Source organism: Eutrigla gurnardus (assembly GCF_963514095.1).
Source record: "Eutrigla gurnardus genome assembly, chromosome: 14".
In the NCBI taxonomy this organism is placed as follows: Eukaryota; Metazoa; Chordata; class Actinopteri; order Perciformes; family Triglidae; genus Eutrigla; species Eutrigla gurnardus.
In genome coordinates, this window is record NC_139937.1 from 344,461 (window position 1) to 366,585 (window position 22,125).

Consider the following 22,125-nt stretch of genomic DNA (forward strand, 5'->3'; position numbering starts at 1 on the left):
TGTTGAACATTTTAAAACACTCTCCTTGGCGTTCACTCCCAGCTAAAGCAAGCAATCTTGGCTCTCTCTCTTTCTTTCCCTCTCTCTCTCTCTTTGTTACTCTTTTTATTCCTTCTTTTTAATCTAAACTTGTTTTAAATTGACTACTATCCCTTGTGTTGTTTTAATTGTTTGTTGTAGTGTTGTGATTAACTGTTGTGCTTTTGCAATTGTACAGGAATTTGGTCAACTGAGGCTGTTTTAAATGTGCTTTATAAATTAATTGTGACTTGACTTGACAAAGTTCGGACCGAAGGCTCTTAAATGCCGTTCGCCATGCAGTTTCGGCGGGTCGGGAAACGCCAGGGCCGGCGTTCAGTAGTGGCCATAAGTGTCGGCTGCGTAGGCAGGGTGCTTTTTATCCGGGATAGCATCTCCGGACGACGTTTCCTGTGTGATACGGGAGCACAGAGGAGCGTCCTGCCCGCATCCCATTTGGACATGGTGACCGACAGCTATGGCCCCCCTATGGAAGCAGCCAATGGGACTCCCATTTGCACATACGGACAAAGGTACGTTGAGTTATGTTTTGACGGGCAGCGGTTTGGCTGGAACTTTGTTACGGCAAAGGTCGCCGTTCCCCTGCTGGGTGCTGATTTTTTGTGTGCACACGGACTGTTGGTGGATGTGCAGAACTGCTGTTTGATTGACACTGTCACATTATGCTCTTATAGATGCTTACTCAGGGGGGCGGGGGGGCGATGCCATCCGCTTGTCTAGCATGCTCTCCGCCTCAGATAAGTATCACCGCCTGCTTGCCAGTTTTCCAACTCTCGTCCAGCCCACCTTCTCCGTGTCGGCAGTGAAGCATGGTGTAGAGCACCACATTGCCACTAAGGGTCCACCCGTCTATGCCCGTGCTCGGCGCCTCTACCTACCTCTAATTTTGCTGTTGATAAGGCTGAGTTTTGGAACATGGAACTTGGGTATAGTCCGCCAATCCGACAGCCTGCGGCCGTCACCTCTACACATCATCCCAAAATCGGGTGGCGGCTGCCGGCCATGTGGCGACTACCAGCGGCTGAATGAGGCGACGACACCTGACCGATACCCAGTCCCGGACATTCAGGATTTTTCAGCACACCTGGCTGGTATGGTGATTTTTTCTAAAGTTGACCTTGTCCGGGGCTATCATCAGGTGCCAGTACACTCAAAGGACATTCCCAAAACAGCAGTGATCACGCCATTTGGCCTGTTTGAGTTTTTGAGGATGCCTTTCGGCCTTAAAAACGCAGCTCAGTCTTTTCAACGCCTCATGGACTCTGTGTTACGTGACCTACCGTTTCTTTTAGTGTACCTGGATGACATCCTGGTAGCGAGCCCATCCAAATCCCAGCACCTGGTGCATCTCAGAACGCTTTTTGAGCGGCTCAGCCAACATGGACTGATTGTCAACCCTGCCAAGTGCCAATTTGGTCTCTCCATCGTTGACTTCCTGGGGCACAGAGTCACCAAGGACGGCGCTGTTCCTCTCCCATCAAATGTGGAGGCAGTCACACAGTTCCCACGCCCGCTCACGGTCAAAGCCCTGCAGGAGTTCCTCGGCATGGTGAACTTTTACCATTGATTCATCCCACGAGCCGCACAGCTCATGCGACCCTTGCACGAGGCCTTGAAAGGTAGGCCCACGCACGCTGTGGACTGGACTGAGGAGAGAGACAAAGCTTTTACCGACACCAAGGCCGCCCTAGCAAATGTCAGCATGCTGGCGCATCCTTCTACCACAGCCCCTATCCCCATCACCTCTGATGCCTCGGACTACGCTGTCGGTGTCGCAGTGGGTAGGCGGGGCCTGGCAGCCGCTGGCTTTCTTCAGGGGTGTTGCACTTGATATTCAAATGGACGCCATGGGCAAACTGTTTGAGATATTGACCTGAAACTTCAGATTCCCTCGTTTGGTAACATAAGGCATGTTTTCACTGCTTTTCAGCAAAATCTGAGAGGTGTCATGTACATGGTACCCCGATATTGGCTGTTTTCACATGGAATGACCCACATAATTAATGAAGAAAGATATAATGGTTGGTGAGCCCTTGTTTATTATTCTATATTTGCACAACTACACGTGACATCTCTAAAGTGATGCGTTTTTAATTCAGTAATGGTCAGAAAATATGTGCCAAAAAACATTTCACTTGTTTCTTTGCAGGAAATCTTCTAATCAACCTGATCCTCCCTGTATATTAACCTGACTCTTAATCAGATCAAATCCGTCCATTTACCTCAGTGGTATTTCATCATGACCAAACGTATTGTAGTATTCTAGTTCCTTTTCTGTTTTCCTTGTGTTGTCCACAGACCAGTCAGGATGCCCATGCTGACCGCTGTCTACAGACCAGTCAGACTGCCCATGCGGACCCACTGCCAAAAGCCCCAACAATGGGCATGTGAGCATCAGAACTGGACCACAGAGCAATGGAATAAGGTGGCATGGTCGGATGAATCACACTTAGCTTTACATCACGTGGATGGCTGGGAGCATGTGCGTAGCTTACCTGGGGAACACATGGCACCAGGATGCATTATGGGAAGAAGGCAAGCCAGCAGAAGCAGTGTAATGCTTTGGGCAATGTTCTGCTGGGAATCCTTGGGTCCTGCCATTCATGGGGATGTTAATTTGACAGGGACCACCTATACGCATTGTTGCAGACCGTGTAGACCCTTTCATGGAAACAGTAATTCCTGATGGTAGTGGCCTCTTTCAGCAGGATAACTAGACTTGGCCTCCAAATACCCCAGTACCAAATACCCCAATCCAATCAAGCATCTGTGGAATGTGCTCGACAAACAAGTCTGAGGTTTAGCTCAGGAGGTAGTGCGGGTTGGCTGGTAACCGCAAGATTGCCGGTTCAATCCCCGGCTCCTGTTAGCTGAGTGCCTGGTGTCCCTGAGCAAGACAACTCACCCCAATTGCTCCTGACGAGCTGGCTGTCGCCCTGCGTGGTTGACGCCGCCGTCGGTGTGCGAATGTGTGTATGAATGGGTGAATGTCAGTCATTACTGTAAAGCACTTTGGACAAAAGCGCTATATAAATGAGGCCATTTACCATTTATATATGGAGGCGCACCTCACAACTTACAGGACTTAAAGGATCTGCTAACCTCTTGGTGCTAGATACCACAGCAGACCCTTAGAGGTTTAGTGGTGTCCATGCCTCGATTGGTCAGGGTTGTTTTGATGGTAAAAGGGGGACATAGGCACTATTATGCAGGCGGTCATAATGCTGATGGGTGTATGCAAAATTCATAAACCGTATAATAATATTGAAATGTACAATTTTCACAGTATACACATAGGCAGATGACTGTGTGTGTGGGTTGGTGGTGGTAGGGAGAGGGGGGGTTAGTGTGCATGTCAGTGTGGGTCCTGAGCCGTTGTTGATGATGCCAGTTGCAGACGGGAGGTGGTCTTGGAAGGTTGGATCTTGAAAGACCTCAGCCTCCTGCCGGAGGGGAGTGTTTTAAAGAGTTTATGTCAGGAGTGGGAGGGGTCGTCCATGAGCTCCCCCGCTTGCCTCAGTGTTCTGGAGGCATGCAGGTCCTGGAGGGATGGCAGGTTGCAGCCGATCACCTTTTTGGCACAGCGAATGATAAGCTGCTGTCTACTTTTGTCTTTGACAGTAGCAGAAGCGTACCAAATGGTGATAGAGGAGGTGAGGATGGACTCGATGATGGAGGTGTAGAAGTGCACAATCATTGCCTTTGGCAGGTCTAACTTAATTAGTTAGATAGGCCACTTAGACTTAGTGTATGTTTATTTGTTTATTGTTAATAATTCCCTTATGAACATACTTGTGTATGTTATGTTGTATAAGAATGAATGACATCAACCTCTTCTCTGCAAATAATTCACAAATCCTTCAACTATTTGTACTCATATGCTAAAAGTTATTAATTATTGGCATTTGAGTACAAACCCCTTTATATGAGAGATAGGTTCGGTTATCTTTTCCCTGATTTCAGGGTGGTGCCCCGTTTGTTATTAATTATATTTACAAGCCTATTAATATCAATAATTCTATTGACATTAATAATGATCTATTAATAACCAAATATGCTCCTGCTAGTTCCCCAACACTGGCGTAGGTTTTTGCCGAGTCCAGGTGCTGGAGGATGAAGTGGAGGGCCATGTTAATAGCATTGTCCACAGACATGCTAGCTCTGTAGGCGAACTGCAGGGGGTCCAGGAGTGGGTCTGTGATGGATGTAATGTGGTACAGGACAAGGAGCTCAAAGGACTTCATGACCACAGAAGTCAGGGTGACTGTTCTTTGAGTTCCTGGGCCTTATTTTTTTTTTGGGGGGGGGGGGGGGGGGGGGGGACTGGGATATGACTTCATTCCCAGGCAACGTCCTGCTGAGTCCTGTCTGCATTAAGGAGAATTGTTCTGTGGATGGTAGTGAGGAAACAACAGTTGAGGAGAGAGCGGAGGGAGAGAGGGATTTCAGATTGCGGCGGCTGGTGACAGTTCGAGGCATAGAGGGGAGGGATGTGGTGGACTTCATGGGGTCAAGTGTTGGTCAGACACGGTGAGCGGGGTAACAGAGAATGCGGAGATGCCACAGGATCTTGTGAAGTTGGTTCCTGGCCTGGTGAGTGGGTGGAGAGGGGGAAAGTGTGAGGTCAAATGAGGAGAATGAATCAATGAATTCAGATGAGTGCAGCTTTCCCGGGTGGATCATCAGGGGAGCAGCTTAGGAGGGCATCCATCTCATCTCAAAAGTCACGGAGAGGACCGGGTGGGCAATAGATCACTATGATGTTGAGCTTGAAAGGAAGGGTGACAGAGACGGCATGGAATTCAAGTGCAGACCGGGGTAGGTGGTCCAGAGGAAGGACCTGGTAGGACCACCTGGGTGAGATGAGGAGCCCAGTTCCTCCTCCTCACCCTGTTCGTCTTGGGGAGTGTGAAAACGAGTAGGCAGTTGAGAGGGCAGCTGGAGTGGCAGTGTTTTCTGGGGTGATCCAGGAAGTGGAGAGTCTGCAGGGAGGCATACGATGAAATGGTGTCCACCTTCTTGACTGCAGACTGGCAATTCCATAGTACTCTCTAGTTCCCTAGTACTTCAAGATCGGTACCGGTGGAGAATGGTGGGTAGCAGAGATTAGATGGGTTACAGCCTCGACCGATTGGTCTCTGGCGAAATCTTCTCTGGTATGATGTCCTGACTGGAATAGGACACATGGCTGCGATGGGTGGTGGTTGAAATGTTATGCCTACCTCAATGGACTTCCTCTCTGGAGGTTTACCTCATGCAGGCTGAGGCCCTCCCTCCACTCAAGTCTATTGACTACAGCTGAGCTGGCTGAAACTAGGTAATTGCCCACTCAGTAAGATCAGCTTCACAAGAATTTAAACAACAAGCTATCTAGACAAGACTAAATGTTACAACTAGCTCTACTCGCATAATGCCTAAACCCAAATCTACAATTAGTTTCTGACTTACCAACAAGATACAAAGCAGCTTCCTTCCTTTCTCCAGACACTACATAGCAAAACATGTTATCTTTCTGTATGCTGAAGTGTATATGAATAACATTTAACACACAAGACAAATACTTACATGTCGGGAGAAATAATAGAAGCTGACCATCATAATGAAGATCATAATTGTTACTGTGAATTTGGATGGCACCAGGTATGACCTACAAAGAAATACATTGACATATTGACAATTTCTGCAGTTATACTAGCGTTTACAAAAAAAAAAAAAAAAATGCAATTCCTATGAGTTTAGATATTGAATGAAGGTTATGATAGTGTAACCATAGTTATATGAGCACAATAAGAGCCCTCTACTGGATTAATAGACCGTATATAGTGGCCTCATAGTATCAACAATCTAATGTCCAACTGATAGTCACAAACAGAGCAGTATTGACCAACATTAATTGCTCTGAATGAAACAGACTGATGAGAGTATAGAGCATTGAGATATGAAATAATATATATGCAGTGCTGTGAAAAAGTATTTGCCCCCTTCCCAGATTTCTTATTTTTTTTTTTTCCATATTTGTCACACTTAAATGTTTTAGAGTATCAAACTTATTTTAACAACCAGAGTAAACAAAAAAAATGAATTTATTAAAGGGAAAAAACTATCCAAACCTACCGGGCCCTCTGTGAAACAGTAATTGCCCCCTTGGTTACTCAATCAACCAAATGACCAGATTTAATTGATAGTTAGGTTCAATTTCACAAGACACGCCCAGAAATTATTCCTGCTGGATCTGTTCAATCTGAACACTTAAATAGAACCTGTCTGTCAATGTGAAGCTAAAATGTCTCAAGATGAGACAAATGTGGAGCTATTTTGGAGACATGACATCTGGTGGAAATCTAACACGGCATTCCACAATAAGAACATCATACCAACAGTCAAATATGGTGGTTTTTGTGTGATGGTCTGGGCCTGACTTAAATCCCCTTGAGATGCTGTGGCAGGACCTTGAACTGGCAATTCATGCTCGGAAACCCTTCAATGTGGCTGAATTAAAACAATTCTGCAAAGAGGAATGGGCCAACATTCCTCCACAGTGATGTAAAAGATTCATTGCCAGTTAATGCAAATGTTTGATTGCAGTTGTGGCTGCCGAGGGTGGTGCAGGGGGGCAATTACTTTTTCACACGGCTGATATAGGTTTGGAATAATTACCTCCAATAAATGGAATAAACATATCATTTTTTTTTGTTCACTCACGTTGTCTTTGTCTTATATTAAAATGAGTTTGATTATGTGAAACATTTAATTTAGCCAGATATGCAAAAAACAAAATCAGGAAGGCAGCAATCACTTTTTCATGGCACTGTATAGCCCACTATATAGTCTCCTACATAGTCCTCTATATAGGTTCCTACATAGTCCTGTATATAGGTTCCTACATAGTCTACTACATAGTCCTCTATAATATGGTTCCGACATACTGTAGTCTTCTACATAGTCATGTATATAGTCTCCTAAATAGTCTCCTACATAGTCACCGATATAGACCTCTGCAGTAGTATAGTTTAGTCCTCTAAATAGTGTTCTACATAGTCCCTCTATATAGTTTCATATAGCGGTATTTCTCTACATAGTCACCTACATAGTCCTCTATATAATAATCTATATAGTCTCGTACAATCATCTATAAAGTCTCCTACATAGTCATGCATATAGCCTTCGACATAATAATTTATATAGTCTCCTGCATTATAATCTATATAGTCTCCTATATAATAATCTATAGTCCCCCCCATAATAATCGAGATTAGTCTCATATACTAATCTATATAGTCTCCGACATAGTCCTTTATGTATTCCTCTCTATAGTCGTCTACATATTTCATACACAGCCGATGTACAATACTCTCCTCCAACCATGAATACTTGGGGATTGCACAGTATATAAAGCAGCACACAGCATTGTGTGCTATCCTACACCTCTTCACAACAAGGCCCTTAAGCAGGGGCTCTGTCTGAGATCATAGAACTAGTGTTACACTACTGTAACTTTCGTTCTAGCTCTCACAGGCTCAGCCCTCTACTGCACTCTATGGGTACATCGGTTTGAAGCTCCATGAATTAACGCCCTGTGGCAACATGACATTCACCCCACCACAAGGATCCTGACCTGCTGCAACCCTCCTACCTTTTTAACAATATATATATATATATTAAAAAGGAGTATCAGAAGACAACTGGGCCACACAGTGTTCTCCCCATGAAAGAGTGGGCTCTCTCTGGATACTCTGACTTCCTTTAACAGGAAGCTGGCCCCCACTCTCCCCACCCTGTGGGGGACACATCCATGAACACCATGACACAGGAAGTGACTTGTCTGGACTCTGTGAAACATTGCCCATTTTCTAGACTTGAAAGTGATTACACTGCTGCCAGCATCAGTAGAAGCTCTTCCTTTTCCCATGAAGCATCTGATCAGTTGGCAAATCGCCGTTCACTGAAGGATAGCAGACAGCTGTGTGCTCAAGGGTGGAGGAGAGTAGTACCCATAGAGTTCAGTAGAGGGCAGAGCCTCTGTAAGGTTGGAACAAATGAGTTATGCTGTATTCACACCAAATGTCAAGCCAATTTTTTGCTCAGTGTGATTGCATACAAAGTCACATAGAGACACGAATAGACGCTCATAAGGCAAATACGCAATATTAGCGTCAGTGGCGCAAGTTCACATATTTCAACTAAAGCAACATATTTGTATATCTCTAAATCCTCTCAGTGTTGAGATCGTCCTCCTGTCGACCTGATGTTGTTGAATCATAAATGGAGGAACCAAATGTTGCCTCCTGTGTCTGTGGTCCCCCAGAGCTCTTGGATAGTAGCTCATATTAGTCCAGAGACCAGACCAGGCTGTGGAGAAACCAGAGACTATCTATGGTCCAAACAACAAGGTCACTGGATGGAGGATGATGGAGCAGCTACAATGTCAGCATAGCCTAGCACCCATCAATCCAGACTCCATTCAGAAAACAAGCATTTTAAAAGTAGTTAGCTTGTGGTCTTGCAGACAGACCTAACAAACCATGACTTTCTACTGATCACCATCATTATGGAGTTATTTCAGCATCCTTTGTATCTGGTTATTGATATTAAATCACAGCTAAATAGTTTATTCTGGGTTCCTCAAGCTGTAGTAAACCAGCAGATGTGGGTGTTGCTAGATCCAGTTAATCCAGCTTGGTGAAATCCACCGAGCAGCTCTGGGTAATGTCATGAACCCAAACAAGACGGGGTCTGGTTTCCTGATGGATCTGGCACTTCATCATGTACAAAGCAGCAATAGTGGTGATTTCAGCCATGATGGAGGAAACCTGGTTGATGTCTACGTGGAAGGAAGCCCCGCCTCCTCTACCGGAGCATCTAGCATGAGTGACAGGAATAAATATGAAATATCCTAAACTTGTGCAAGTAACACAGGGCAAAACTTCCCTCTGCGTTTGGTGTGAACACAGCATTAGGGTGTGAAAGGAGTTAAATTACGTCTGCTTTACACTGATGATACTGCTTTCGTTTTTGCCTCACCTGTAGTCCTGAAAGCGAGCCATGTCATAGTGGTCGAAGATGTCCCTCCAGCTGTAGATGTTAACAATGCCGGTGGCCACTGTGATGAGCAGCATCAGTGTGAGCTTGACCATGTGACTGACCTGAACCAGCATGGTGGTGGCCATCAGGGCCAGCACAGCTATGTAGCTGTAATATTTGGGGTTGTCCAGGCAACAGTCGGAGCCAGACCAGGAGGAGGAAGAGGCGGAGGGAGCCATTGTGGTGCTGCCTGAGTCTGGGACTTGAGGCAGACAACTCAGCTAGACAATGGAGAGACGTGAGCACAGTATCAGCATTATTATTATTACTTCTCAATACTACTATTACTTCAACACTGCTCCGCTGTCCATCAGAAGCAATATCCAGAATTTCATGGTAAATGGTCCTCATTTATATAGCGCTTTTATCCAAAGTGCTTTACAGTGATGACTGACATTCACCCATTCATACACACATTCACACACCGACGGCGGAGTCGACCACGCAGGGCGACAGCCAGCTCGTCAGGAGTAATTAGGGTGAGGCGTCTTGCTCAGGGACACCAGACACTCAGCTAGGAGGAGACAGGGATCGAACCAGCAATCTTGCGGTTACCAGCCAACCCGCTCTACCTCCTGAGCTAATGCCCCCCCAATGATTCCTGATCTAATTTCCCGGCACTGATTTCTCTCTTGTAAACAGGTAACCTATACTACATACAGCTCATGAAATAAATACAAATGCCACACAGGTTTCGAATGTTTTGGTTGTAAGAATCAGCAGAGAGCAGCTCACCATGTCCATGATGTCAGCCATGGTGAGGATGAAGATGGCGGCCATGGCCCAGGTGTTACGAGCCCAGCGGGTGTGGTCTATCCAGGTGGAGAAAGACACCAGCTTCTTGGGAAACACCTGACACAAACACCATTCCAATGAGGAATGTAACAGCATGTTATTTCCAGGCTTGTGGTGTAATGGAATACATGGAGCAATGTTATGTAAATAGTATAAAAAAGACACACACACTTTTTACTTTTTTTATGTAATATTTGTGTTTTTAGATTTTTCCTTTATGTAGTTCTGTTGTTATTATTATTATTATTATTATTATTATTATTATTATTATTGTTATTGTTATTATTATTTTGTGATATATTGGTTTCAATCTAAAGATACAAAATGAGAATAATTAGCAGGATTACAATTTTAAAATATTGGCAATATTTTGTCTTCAGCTGAAACGGAAACAACCTCACCGTGCAGAGCAGCTTCTGCCTTCCGGCTCTGAAAATACCTTCACTATCCACAGAGTAAACATCATATTTAAGGAATGACCTACAGGTAAGCCCCAGACAGGAATTAATTGATGGCAGTTTAGTTGAAGTTTTAGTGTGAAGTGTGAATAGCATGTACTTAAAGTACACTTTAGTTCAATGCACATAATTACCGCTACTATCATGCATGTAATAGAAAGTCCCATCTACTTTTAAAAATCATTGCTTTGGACCTGCCCACTTCTACAAAGTCAGCGCATCCATCTGTGCATTCAGCGCTTTTTTCAGTTTTTAACTTTCAGTTGAGAATCGAGCCAACTCTGAAAGCTTAAAGCTGTGTGTCAAAAAATAAGGTCCTAACTCCTATTCCTAACTCCTATTCCTTGACCTCGGGGGAAAATCTCACAGGGTTAGAGAAAGTTGGAAGGAGAACTCAAAAGGATTTAGGAAAAGACGACCGCGGTGCTCAGAGAATCCGACCGGACTTTTACTAAGCTACGTCATAATAATGCTGCTGATGATTGACAGCTGATGATCCACACCTGTGATTGACGTGCGTCTGCGCTGGAGAAACTACAGTAATGGACTACAAAAACCACATCGTCCACGTCTCCCCATGTTGTTGGTTTTATAAACAGCTGGTTCACTGACCGGCTTCAGGTCCAGCAGCTCCTCCTTCCTGTTTGAACGTTGGCTGTATTTACTTTTCATTTGTGGTTTTAGTTTCATTTCTGTCAAGTTTGTTACATGATTGAAATAAATAAAAATACCATTATCACTGTCCACACACATTTATCAACACTATTCCAATGACTATATGTCTGCATGAAAGTCATTGTTAAATATGCAAATGCACATATCGTTTGTTTTCAAGAATGGCCAAGGTGAGCAGCACTTAAAATGTTGCTCTCGCAAGGAATTGTGGGTCGGCATGATCTCCTTTCTTTTGGTAAAGGAAGGTCCGTTGCATCCAATGCTAAAGAGGATGTGAAAGGATTATTGGAGCTCCTTTCCTTTGCATTTAGAGAATCCGAACAGCTCTTATCATGGCGGCCACTTGTTCACTTCCGGGTCACTTCTTCAGTCAGGAACCTTCCTAAGTAAAAAAGACTATTCCACCGCAGCTATGGTCTACATTCTGAAAATCAGTTGAGCCTCTGAGACAGATTTGAAAAAAGCACCCCCCCCCCCCCCCCCCCAACCAAACCCCTCCCCTCAGTGTTCCACGGTTCGACAGGACTGGGCGGGAACGCTAAACGCTAATTTAACTAATCCATCACGGTGGCGTTTCTCAAGCTAAGCTAAACAGGTACATAACTATGAACTATGAAATCCTTTTTAATTTTTTCCCTAAGTTCTGTATTTTCCATTTGATTTTTTCTTAATTCTGTTTTAAAATTTTAGAGCATTCTTTCCATCATATGGTGTCTAATCATGTGGTTGATGACAAAAAATTAAATAAATGAATAATACAACATGAGAAATGTATTGAAGAAACATTGGAGTAGTTGTAATTCTAATTCCTTGTCATTCAGAGACAAATGTGCATAAAATATGTGTAAGTGCAATCATGTATGGAGGAGTCACAATATACCACCCACTTTTATTAAAAAAAAAGTGGGTGGTATGTGTGTGTGTGTGTGAGAAACAGACAGAGAGGAGAGACGATTATTTACATTTATATTGCAGCAAGTTTTACTCTATATTTGGTTGGATATTTTAAATTTTTATTGCACATTGGCATTTGTTAATTACTTATTTTTTACTCCATTTGGAGACAAAAGGATACATTTTGGAGTTTTTTTATTGATTGTATACTGTGCGCAATAGTAGAAGTTGATGAAGCACAAGGCAAATTTCATATCAGGAGTTGCTGAAGGTGATCAATGGCATCTTTGTGCCTGGAATCATTGTAAGCATGGTGTAATCCTGTCATATAGGGGAAAACAACAGGCAAGGATAGACATTTCCCATTTCTCCTTTGGTTTATTCCAATTTAGTCATAGTAACAGACACAATATTTTTGACACTGGGAATACATTCTCTGAGGTACTAACCCTCCTTAGACACCAAGAACATACATATGAATCTTATTATTGATGAGCAATTCACTTTTCTCATTTACTTTGGGTATGTCTTTTTCGGGCATTTGTTCTGAATATAAGGCTAGGTTTTAACAGGTTAATTGAACTTTTAAGATCTTGGTTTGTTGAACCGGTGATAATCCTAACTGCAGCATTTTGGTCTAACTGTAGGTGATGGAGGGAAGACTGTATTTTCTACCTGTAGAGTTTTAATAATGCCATTTTAAAAGAGATGTGTGCCTTGGATAAGATATGTGCATGGAACAACATGATGTCAATTCCATAAATTATGGTCCATTTACAGACCATAAAGCAGGGGAGGGTTTATGGTGCGACTACCTGGTGATTGACAAGTCACTACCATGCTATCAATGGCGTTAGCTTCTAAGATGACTCTAACACAGCTTTGTTAGCAGCTTCACAAATACATCCATTTCTTATAGTCAATGGATATTTAGTGACTTTCAAATCGTTGAGATTAAATATTAAATGCATATGTCGAGGTGGGCGTGGCGCAGCATCTTGCTGCAGGAGAGAGGTATGTGGAAGCGGCTCACAGGAGCAGTCTTATTGCCCAGGAGCCGTCAGTATTTGTTGTGTATGTGTGTTGGTTTGTGTTGGTGTCCTCCTGTGCTTCTGTGTCCTGCAGGTGCTACCCTCCCCACTGGAGCAGGTGATTGAGTGTGGCTGTTTCCAGTTGCCAATCACCGGGCTGGAGGATATCAGTTGGGGCCAAAGTTGCAGCTGTGAGAGTGTCGTCCAGCAGTGTCCCTGCTGTGTGTTTTGCTCTGAAGACGAGAGCTGTGCTTTGTTGGTGAACTGCAGAATTGTTTAGTTGATTGTGAATTAACAACAGAAATGGTTAATTGCACTTGAGACCATTGTCGTGAGTACTTCCGGCTTGAGTGAGTTTTATTTTGTTTTTCTCATGTGTTACTCCCCTCAACCCCTGGTTGCCCTGGGGATGTAACAAGCAGCGTCAGCTGATTGACACAGTTGCAGGTGATTTCGGTGATTAATTATTGATTCAAAATTAATGACGTTCCTATATATGCTCCACAGTAGGTGGCAGCACGAAGGAAACAGGCTGGAGAGCAGCACGATGACGACCGAGTGTGTTGGGTGTGGATAATAAAATCCTGTTGAATCTTGACCAACCTGTGTCTGTCTGGTCCCCTGATCTGAACAACAGTGGCAACAGTCTATGCTACAGTGGCGCCTAAACTGGGGAAGCTCAGGCGAGATGACCAATGTGCAGCACTACTCGGCCGAATGCTGGAGATCGCTGCTATGCACCGTGAAAAGGAGGCTGCCAACTGGAGCAGTCTGGTGACAACGCTCTACGCTTCACCTTCGACCAAGTGAAAACAATTGGTCAGCTGGTGCGCTCTCACGCAGCGTGGACATTTTTCAGTGGTAAGGGACAGATTGTACCCAGTTCAGACGAATGAGCAAATCACCCAGTTGTTGGTGCCAAAAAGCCACCGGGAACTGATTTTCCAGGCTTACTGTAACCCGATGGACAGTCACATGGCGTATGAGAAAAAACTTACCGGATAATGGACCAGCATTGGCCTGGCATTTGGGAGATGTGGAGTGCTGGTGTGCGTCTTGCCCGAATGCCACATTGTAAGCAGTTGCTATAAATATACAGCCAATTTTTAACACTAAAATACTGTTTTCATGTTAAACAGTTTAGTATTGTAGTTAGCAATGCATTGTGGGCTGCTTAACTTGGAGCAACAGGACAGAGGCCCTAAACAGTATGCTGATGTTTTAAATGACAGGACCCTACAGTATTTTTTTGGAAACTGAGTGTTGACTGGGGAATTTGGAGCACAGTAAGAAGTTTGATACGTTAGTCTTTTAAATTGAGGCTACTGCCTTTAAATAAATACAGAAATAATTTCCCATCAACTCCTGGAGGGACTTCAGGAACCATCATTCGGATAGGAGATTTTCCAGAAGAGGACGCACAATTTAGATGACGTGCTACACATCATCGAGTGTTCTATTTCATCCTTACTGACCGCCAGAGGCGGTGCTTAAAGCACTGGATATCTCCACCTCGCGCATGCGCATTTCGAGTACCAATAACAACATAGTCACCTGTGACCCCCACGTGACACCGGGAAGGCTCTATCTTCCGGGCAGCGGTTTGGGGTATCTTACCGGTGGAGGCAGTGCTCTTGCCCCCGCTCCCGGTAACGCTATTATTTGACTTTTGTTTAGCAGCAGCGCTTACGCTCACAGCTAATTGTCCGTTGTTGATTGCTTACTGGTGAAGGCAGTGCTCTCGCTCCCGCTCCCGCTAACGCTATTATTTGACTTCTGTTAGCAGCAGCGCTTACGCTCACAGCTAATTATTGTCTGATTATTGATTATTTGCTGGTGACGCCCGCTCCCAGTAACACTATTATTGGCTACCTCTGTGATGGCCCATCCATGTGTCGCCTGTGCGGCTCCTCTTGAGTCCGAGGACGGTCATGACCGCTGCCCTCCTTGCCTCGGCCTCGAACATTTGAGAGAGGGCCTCACTGACAGTGCCTGTATGAACTGTGGCCTCCTGCCTTGGGTGCTCAGGGTGGCTAGGCTGGCAGAGTTGGAGCGTCGGGCAACAGCTGACGACCCCTCTCCTTTGACGGGTCTCCCTCCACATCAGTCCCGCCGTTGTCGGCCTCGACATGAGGGAGCTGCGGCCATGGGTGCCCCCCCCAAGAAAAAGGGGAGGGGCGGGCTGTCCTCCAAGGTGGACGGTTTGGCGGCCGACATGGAGCAGATGAAGGCGCTCCTCCTGGCCCTTCAGCCTGGGGCTGGTCGGGGGCCGGCTGGGCTACAGCCTGACCCCCCCTCGGAGGATGCGCCTGTGCTGGACGATGCCCTGTCGCTGGCGGCTTCGTCTGGCCTGTTCCGTGAGGCTGTTACGGAGGACGACACCTCCCACACATTGGGGGAGGCCTCCTGCTCCTCTGCTCGGAGCTCTCTGCAGGGGGCAGCAGACACCTCTATCGGGGCCATCATGCGTATGGCTCTTGCTCGCCTACAGCTGGATGTGCCACAGACAGACGCGGCTCAGGCTAGCGCCTTTTTCAGGTGCAGCCCTGCCCCGACCGCACTCACTGTTCCTCCTTCAGAGGAGTACTTGAAGGAGCTTCATGCGTGTTGGAGGGACACCAGGGCCTTTTCCCATCCGTCCTCAGACGCCCGGACCTTGGCTGCCATGCAGGATGCGGCACAGGTTGGGCTAGGCCGTATGCCACCAGTTGAGCCTGCCATTGCGGCCCTCATTTTGGCTCCTGATGAGGCTTTGAGGCCGGATGCCAGGTGTCCCCGGCCTCAGTGCAGGGTCACGGACGACCTTCTCACAAAGGCCTATGATGCTGCGGCACGCATGGGTCGGATTGGCAATTCCCTTTCCCACCTACTGCTGGGCCTTTCTACCTCTCTGCAGCAGGTGCAGATTGATCCGTCGCTGCAGAGTCTGAGTGATGCCTCGTTACAGGCATTTGCCCTCATGTCGAGGGAGTTGGGGCGCACAATGTCCACCATTGTCCAGGCTCGCCGCCAGGTTTGGCTCGCTCAGTCGCCCCTGTCGGAGTCATGTAGGAAGGTTCTTCGTGCTGTACCGGTAGAACCTGGGAAGCTCTTTGGTTCTGCTGCCCTGGAGGCGCTGGAGAGAGCTGCCCAGGCTACTCAGACCAGGCAGCGGCTATCCGGTCTACGCAGGAGTGTGTCCGCTCCTAGCAGGCCCAGGGGCCCCTCGGCTGTCCCCCGGCAGCACTCTCAGCCACCTGGTTACCCTGGTGGCCTGCGGAGGTCGCAGCGGCCTGCTCAGCAGCCTGTTGATGACTTTCGGCCCCCCGGGCGCCTACCTTCCCGGCAGCCTCATGCCCCGCAGCCTGACCGTCGCCCCCCCAGAGCCTCGAGAGGCGGGGGGGGCAGGCGCTAGGGCCACGGGGCCGGTCGTCGGATGTTTTTTCCAACAGCAGCTTAGTTACTGGGCTGCCTGTACTTCAGACCCCTGGGTGGTTTCCACCTTAACCCAGGGGTACGAATTGCAGTTCCGACGCCGGCCCCTGGCCTTCAGCCGGGTCAAAATGACTGTTGTCAACGATCCGGCGAAGGCCTTAGCTCTGAGCCAGGAGTTGTCCGCCCTCCTGGCCAAGGGTGCAATCGAGCCAGTGGACCCTCTGCTACACCCCAGGGGGTTCTACTCCAGGTACTTTCTGGTAACAAAGAAAGGTGGCGGATTTTGCCCCATTCTCGACCTGAGGGGACTCAACAGGTTCCTGAAGGTGCTTCCATTTCACATGCTGACCGCGTCAGACACGCTTTGTGTGGTGACCAGGGGGGAGTGGTTCACCACTGTAGATCTAAAGGATGCGTACTTCCATGTCCCAATTGCGTTGCACCATCGATGCTTCCTGAGATTTGCTTTTCGCGGCTGGCATTTTCAGTTCAGGGTTCTTCCCTTTGGCCTCTCCCTCTCCCCGCGGGTGTTCACCAGGGTTGTTTCGGCAGCTCTGGCACCCCTGCAGAAGCAGGGCATGAAGGTTCTGCCATATTTAGACGACTGGCTGGTCTGTGCACCATCCCGGTGTCTGGTAGCCCAGGATACGGCTCGGCTGCTTCAGCTGGGCCTGACAGTACATTTTTCAAAGAGTGTCCTGGACCCATCCCAACGGGTAGTATACCTGGGGATGGTCCTGGACTCGGTCACTATGAGGGCGTATCTGTCGCCTCGGCGTGTAGACGACATCCTCCTCCGCCTTCCCCTCTTCAGGGGTGGCAGGATGGTGCCATTCCTTCAGTTCCTCCAGCTCCTGGGCAAACTGACAGCTGCTTCAGCTGTGGTGCCGTTGGGCTTGCTGTCTCTGCGCCCACTACAGATGTGGCTGAACAGCCTCCACTTGGACCCCAAGTGGCACGGCTACCGGAAGGTCAGGGTGTCTCGGCGGTGCCTCTTTTCTCTGTCCCCATGGAGACAGAGGTCGTTTCTGTCTGTGGGTGTACCCCTGGGCGCCATTCCATCCCGCCGGGAGATGGTCACGACCGACGCTTGCCTCTCGGGGTGGGGCGCGGTATGACAGGGCAGGGCCAGGGGCAGTGGCCGGCCCAGCACCACATTCATATCAACGCGCTAGAGCTCCGTGCTGTGCATCTGGCGCTTGTTCACTTTCTGCCTCACCTGTGGGGCAAGCATGTGCTGGTTCGATTGGACAACATGTCCACTGTTGCCCAGATCAACCACCAAGGGGGCACCCGGTCTACACAGCTTCTCCAGGTAGCTCGGAGCCTGTTGACTTGGGCGTATGCCCGTCTGGCCAGCCTGCGGGCAGTATTTATACCAGGGGAACGGAATCTGGCCGCGGATTTTCTGTCGCGGCAGAAGCCCCCACCAGGGGAGTGGCGGCTTCATCCGGAAGTGGTGGAGACGTTGTGGGGTCTTTTTGGCAGGGCGGAAGTGGACCTCTTCGCTTCGGCGGAGTCGACACATTGCCCCCTCTGGTTCTCCTGGACGGAGGTGACCAGCCCCCTTGGCCAGGACGCTCTGGCTCACGATTGGCCGCAGTTTCCTCTGTATGCCTTCCCACCGCTGCCCCTGATTCTTCCAACACTCCAGCGGGTACTTCTGCAGGGCCACAGGCTCCTTCTGGTGGCCCCCTTTTGGCCAGGGGGACTGTGGTTTCCACTGCTGCGCAGGCTCTGCTGCAGCTCTCCGTGGCGCCTCCCCTACAGGACGGACCTCCTTTCACAGCTGGGGGGTCTGATTTGGACCCCGGTCGCCTCCAGCTCTGGGCTTGGCCGCTACAGGGCCTGACCCACTGCTGAGGGTTTGCCCTGCGGACGTCAGGCGTACTATTCTGAATGCCAGGGCACCATCTACCCGGGTTCAATATGAGAACAGATGGAGGCTGTTCTCTAACTGGTGTGTGGATAAGGCAGTAGATCCAGCACGTTGCTCTGTGGCCACTGTTCTGGAGTTCCTGCAGTCCCTGCTGGATGGTGGTCGCGCTCCTTCCACCTTAAGAGTCTATGTGGCTGCTATTTCTTCCCAACACGAGATGGTCGACGGAGCCACAGTGGGGTGCCACAGGTTGGTATCCCTCTTCCTTAGAGGGGCTCTGAGGCTGCGTCCCCCTAGGACCCTGAGGGCTCCAGCATGGGACCTGCCCCTGGTGCTGGAGGCCGTGTCCGCTCCTCCCTTTGAGCCTTTGACCCAGGTAGGGTTGAAATGGCTGTCTATGAAGACGGCTTTTCTGCTCGCCATTACCTCTGCGAAGCGGGTCGGGGAGTTGCATGCCCTCTCCGTGGCTGATACCTGCCTGCGGTGGAACCCTGATGGCTCAGGGGTGGTCCTGTGGCCGAATGTGGCGTTCCTACCCAAGGTGCTTTCACGTGCCCATCTTAACCAGCCTATCCAGCTCGCACGCTTTGACTCCCTGTCTGAGGATGGTCAGTCGGAGCTGCTGTGCCCGGTACGGGCACTTGAGGCTTATATTGCCGCTACTGCCGGTATGCGGCAGTCGGAACAGCTGTTTGTGTGTCATAGTGGCCCTAACAGAGGCCGTGCGCTTTCCAAGCAGCGGCTGTCCCACTGGGTTGTGGATGCGATCACGCATGCCTGTGGGGCCAGTGGCCGCCCCCCGCCATCCGGGGTAAGGTGTCACTCCACCAGGAGTGTTTCAACATCATGGGCGGCACAAAGAGGGGTGCCCCTGGAGGCGATCTGTGCTGCGGCATCATGGACGTCACCTGGCACATTTGCACGTTTTTATCGTGTCAACGTCGCCGCTCCCCATCCGATGGGTGTGGTCCTGTGTCCAAGCACTGCTGCCCCCGATGAGTGAGGTGGGTGTTGGATTCTTTGTGACCTTGTTGGTATGGGTCATCCAGTGCTTTAAGCACCGCCTCTGGCGGTCAGTAAGGATGAAATAGAACGAAAGTTACAAATGTAACTACGGTTCTATGAATCCTGGATGACCGCCAGAGCATCTTGTCACTCAGAATCCGTGTGTTTTCGCGAGAAGATTCTGGGAACAGATCCTCTTACGACACCGGAAGATAGAGCCTTCCCGGTGTCACGTGGGGGTCACAGGTGACTATGTTGTTATTGGTACTCGAAATGCGCATGCGCAAGGTGGAGATATCCAGTGCTTTAAGCATCCAGGATTCATAGAACCGTAGTTACATTTGTAACTTTCGTTCTTCATCAACATCCATCGGCTCATGCATCTACAAATTAAATGGTAATTAAAATCTTATTCATATTGCCAAGAATGTTTGATGCCCCGAACTGATGCTCAGGAGCTTGTCTTGCTAGGGATTTGAACATGTCATTTATCAGTGAGGCCTGGATTTGAATAGCCAAAACAATATGTTTTAATAATAATAATGATATAATGTTTAATTTTGGTAACATTAGCCAAATGTCTGCATCGGAGGAACAACACTTGTTAACCAGTAAGAGAGGCCAATTGGCAGATGGAGGCAGCAAAATAGCATTAGGCTACTGGAATAATTCACCTCCATCTTGGCAGGGAATTAAGGATTTATTTCAACCAATTTATTTTGTCTAGTTTCATTTTGTTTGTGTTGACTTTTAATGAAGTGTGTTTTACAAAGAGTTGACAAGGATATTAAGCAAATTGTAGTTCGGTGAAAGAGAGACACTTGAATCCTCAAGGCTTAGGGTTGCAGTTTTCTGTTTAAACGGAAAATTGGTGTGAAAATATTGCCTTTCTGAACTCTTTGTGAATGCATTTTGTTTATTTATCTGTCGCTGCACGTCTCTCACAGGCTACTTCTCCCAACTGTTTTAGAGTATACCGTTTGGCATCATCTGTGGCTTTGCTTTCACAATCTTAACATTGCAACTCGGTTAAGGTTAAACATTTCTGCGTGAAGACTGATACGGTGTCACTAAAAAGCAGCCAGCAGCTATAATCAAGACTAATGCATGTTTGTTGATGAAAAGGAACTTACCATCAGGCAGTAACAAAATGTTCCCGTCAGATTTGTTGTCATAACTGTGCCACAATAGTGTCATACGTAAGAGCACATGAGCATTCATAAAAATACACCTAATGAAGTGTGTTTTGCCAGATTGCAATTAGACTTTTGAAAACTTTTCAACGTTTAAGTGTCACACTTACATACATAACGAACGTGTAGTTAGGCCATCTTTGTCTGGTGTTGAACTAACATGTCATGTTGATTTCTGCAGTGCAGGGTGCGAGACTTTGATGGCATTTTACTCTCATTTGAAAACACACATTAGAGAGGGGAAAACAGTGACTTGTCCTTATAGACACTGTAGCAAGAGCTTTACAGTTTTATCAACATTCCCATCACACATGAGTCGGAAACATGAAAATGGTGCTGAGGAAAATTTGGGTTTGGGTTTGAGTCTGTTGTTAATCCTGGTGTTTCCCATGAGAGTGAACAAGATCCGTCTGATATGCAGATTGATCTTCCCAGTGATGCAGGTGATAAACAAGAGATTTACCCAGAAATTGCTGATGAATCACAGTTCTTTAAAGTGATGGTTCGGAGTGAAATGCACCCTAGGTAATTTCCACCATGACATCCAGCCAAACACCCCCTCGGAAGTAGGGCTGCAACGATTCCTCGATGCTGTTGACAAAAATCGATAATAGAAAGTGTCGACATTGTCGACAATTGTCGCCAGACGTGTTTTTCCAACGGAGTGAGGCATCTCACTTCATTACAATCTCTGCCGAGAGTCGCACATGCGCAATAGCGTCTCTGCCGAGCGGTGAAGCATACAGAAATGGCGGTGTCCTGCACAGCAGCTACGCGTACCAAAACGTCTAAAGTTTGGGAGCATTTTAGCCTGGATACGGCGAAAAAAAGATCACTTGCAAGGTTTGCAAAGCAGACATTTAAAGAGAAAGCACGTCGGACAGTTGATCGAAAACGGAGTCTGACTCGCCTCGGTAAGATTCAAGTAACATTCAAGCCAATACGTTTTGTTTTTGATGTACATTGTACATTTTATAAGCGTGTTTTCGCTTTAAAAGAGAGCTTTAACGTTATGCCTGACTGTGCCTGACAAAAGTATTTTGAATTAAATGCATGCAGTCCGAAGAAGAGAGCCACCATGGACCCCTTTCTGCAAAAGAAGCAGACGTGCACCTCGCAACAGGCGACTGCCCTCACTGAGTCAGTATTGCAGATGCTGATCTATGATATGAGGCCGCTCTCCATGGTCAATTGTGCCGGGTTTCAACAGATGATAACCCAGTTCAACCCAGATACATCCTGCCATCCAGAACCCATTTCACCCACTTGATGGAGCAGAAATACAGTACAACGTTTCTGAAGGTAATTGTTTAAAATGCACACACACACACACACACACACACACACACACACACACACACACACACACACACACACACACACACTTCATAATTCATACAAGCAATCACAAATTTCATTTAAAAGCAATTATATATTTCATTCATATAAGCAATTATATATTTACATTTATATATATTAAAATACTTCGAGGATCTCCTCAATCCCACTGACACGTCTTCCATTGAGGAAGCAGAGGCTGGAGACTCGGAGGTTCATCCACCCATTACCCGGGCTGAAGTCACCGAGGTAGTTAAGAAGCTCCCCGGTGGCAAGGCACCGGGGGTGGATGAGATCCGCCCTGAGTACCTCAAGTCTCTGGA

The 22,125-nt window shown here is 47.4% G+C and overlaps 1 protein-coding gene across 2 annotated transcripts in view; it reads right to left on the reverse strand.

Annotated features, from left to right (window-relative positions):
• Positions 1-22,125, reverse strand: part of adcy3a (adenylate cyclase 3a) — a 98,382-nt gene that overhangs the window by 20,314 nt on the left and 55,943 nt on the right. For both annotated transcript variants that reach the window (XM_084027205.1, XM_084027204.1), the window contains exons 13-15: positions 9,856-9,972; positions 9,061-9,341; positions 5,605-5,686 (exon numbers count right to left, since the gene is read on the reverse strand). In XM_084027205.1, coding sequence (XP_083883331.1) covers positions 5,605-5,686; positions 9,061-9,341; positions 9,856-9,972 — 480 coding nt within the window. The remainder of the gene's footprint in view (positions 1-5,604; positions 5,687-9,060; positions 9,342-9,855; positions 9,973-22,125) is intronic.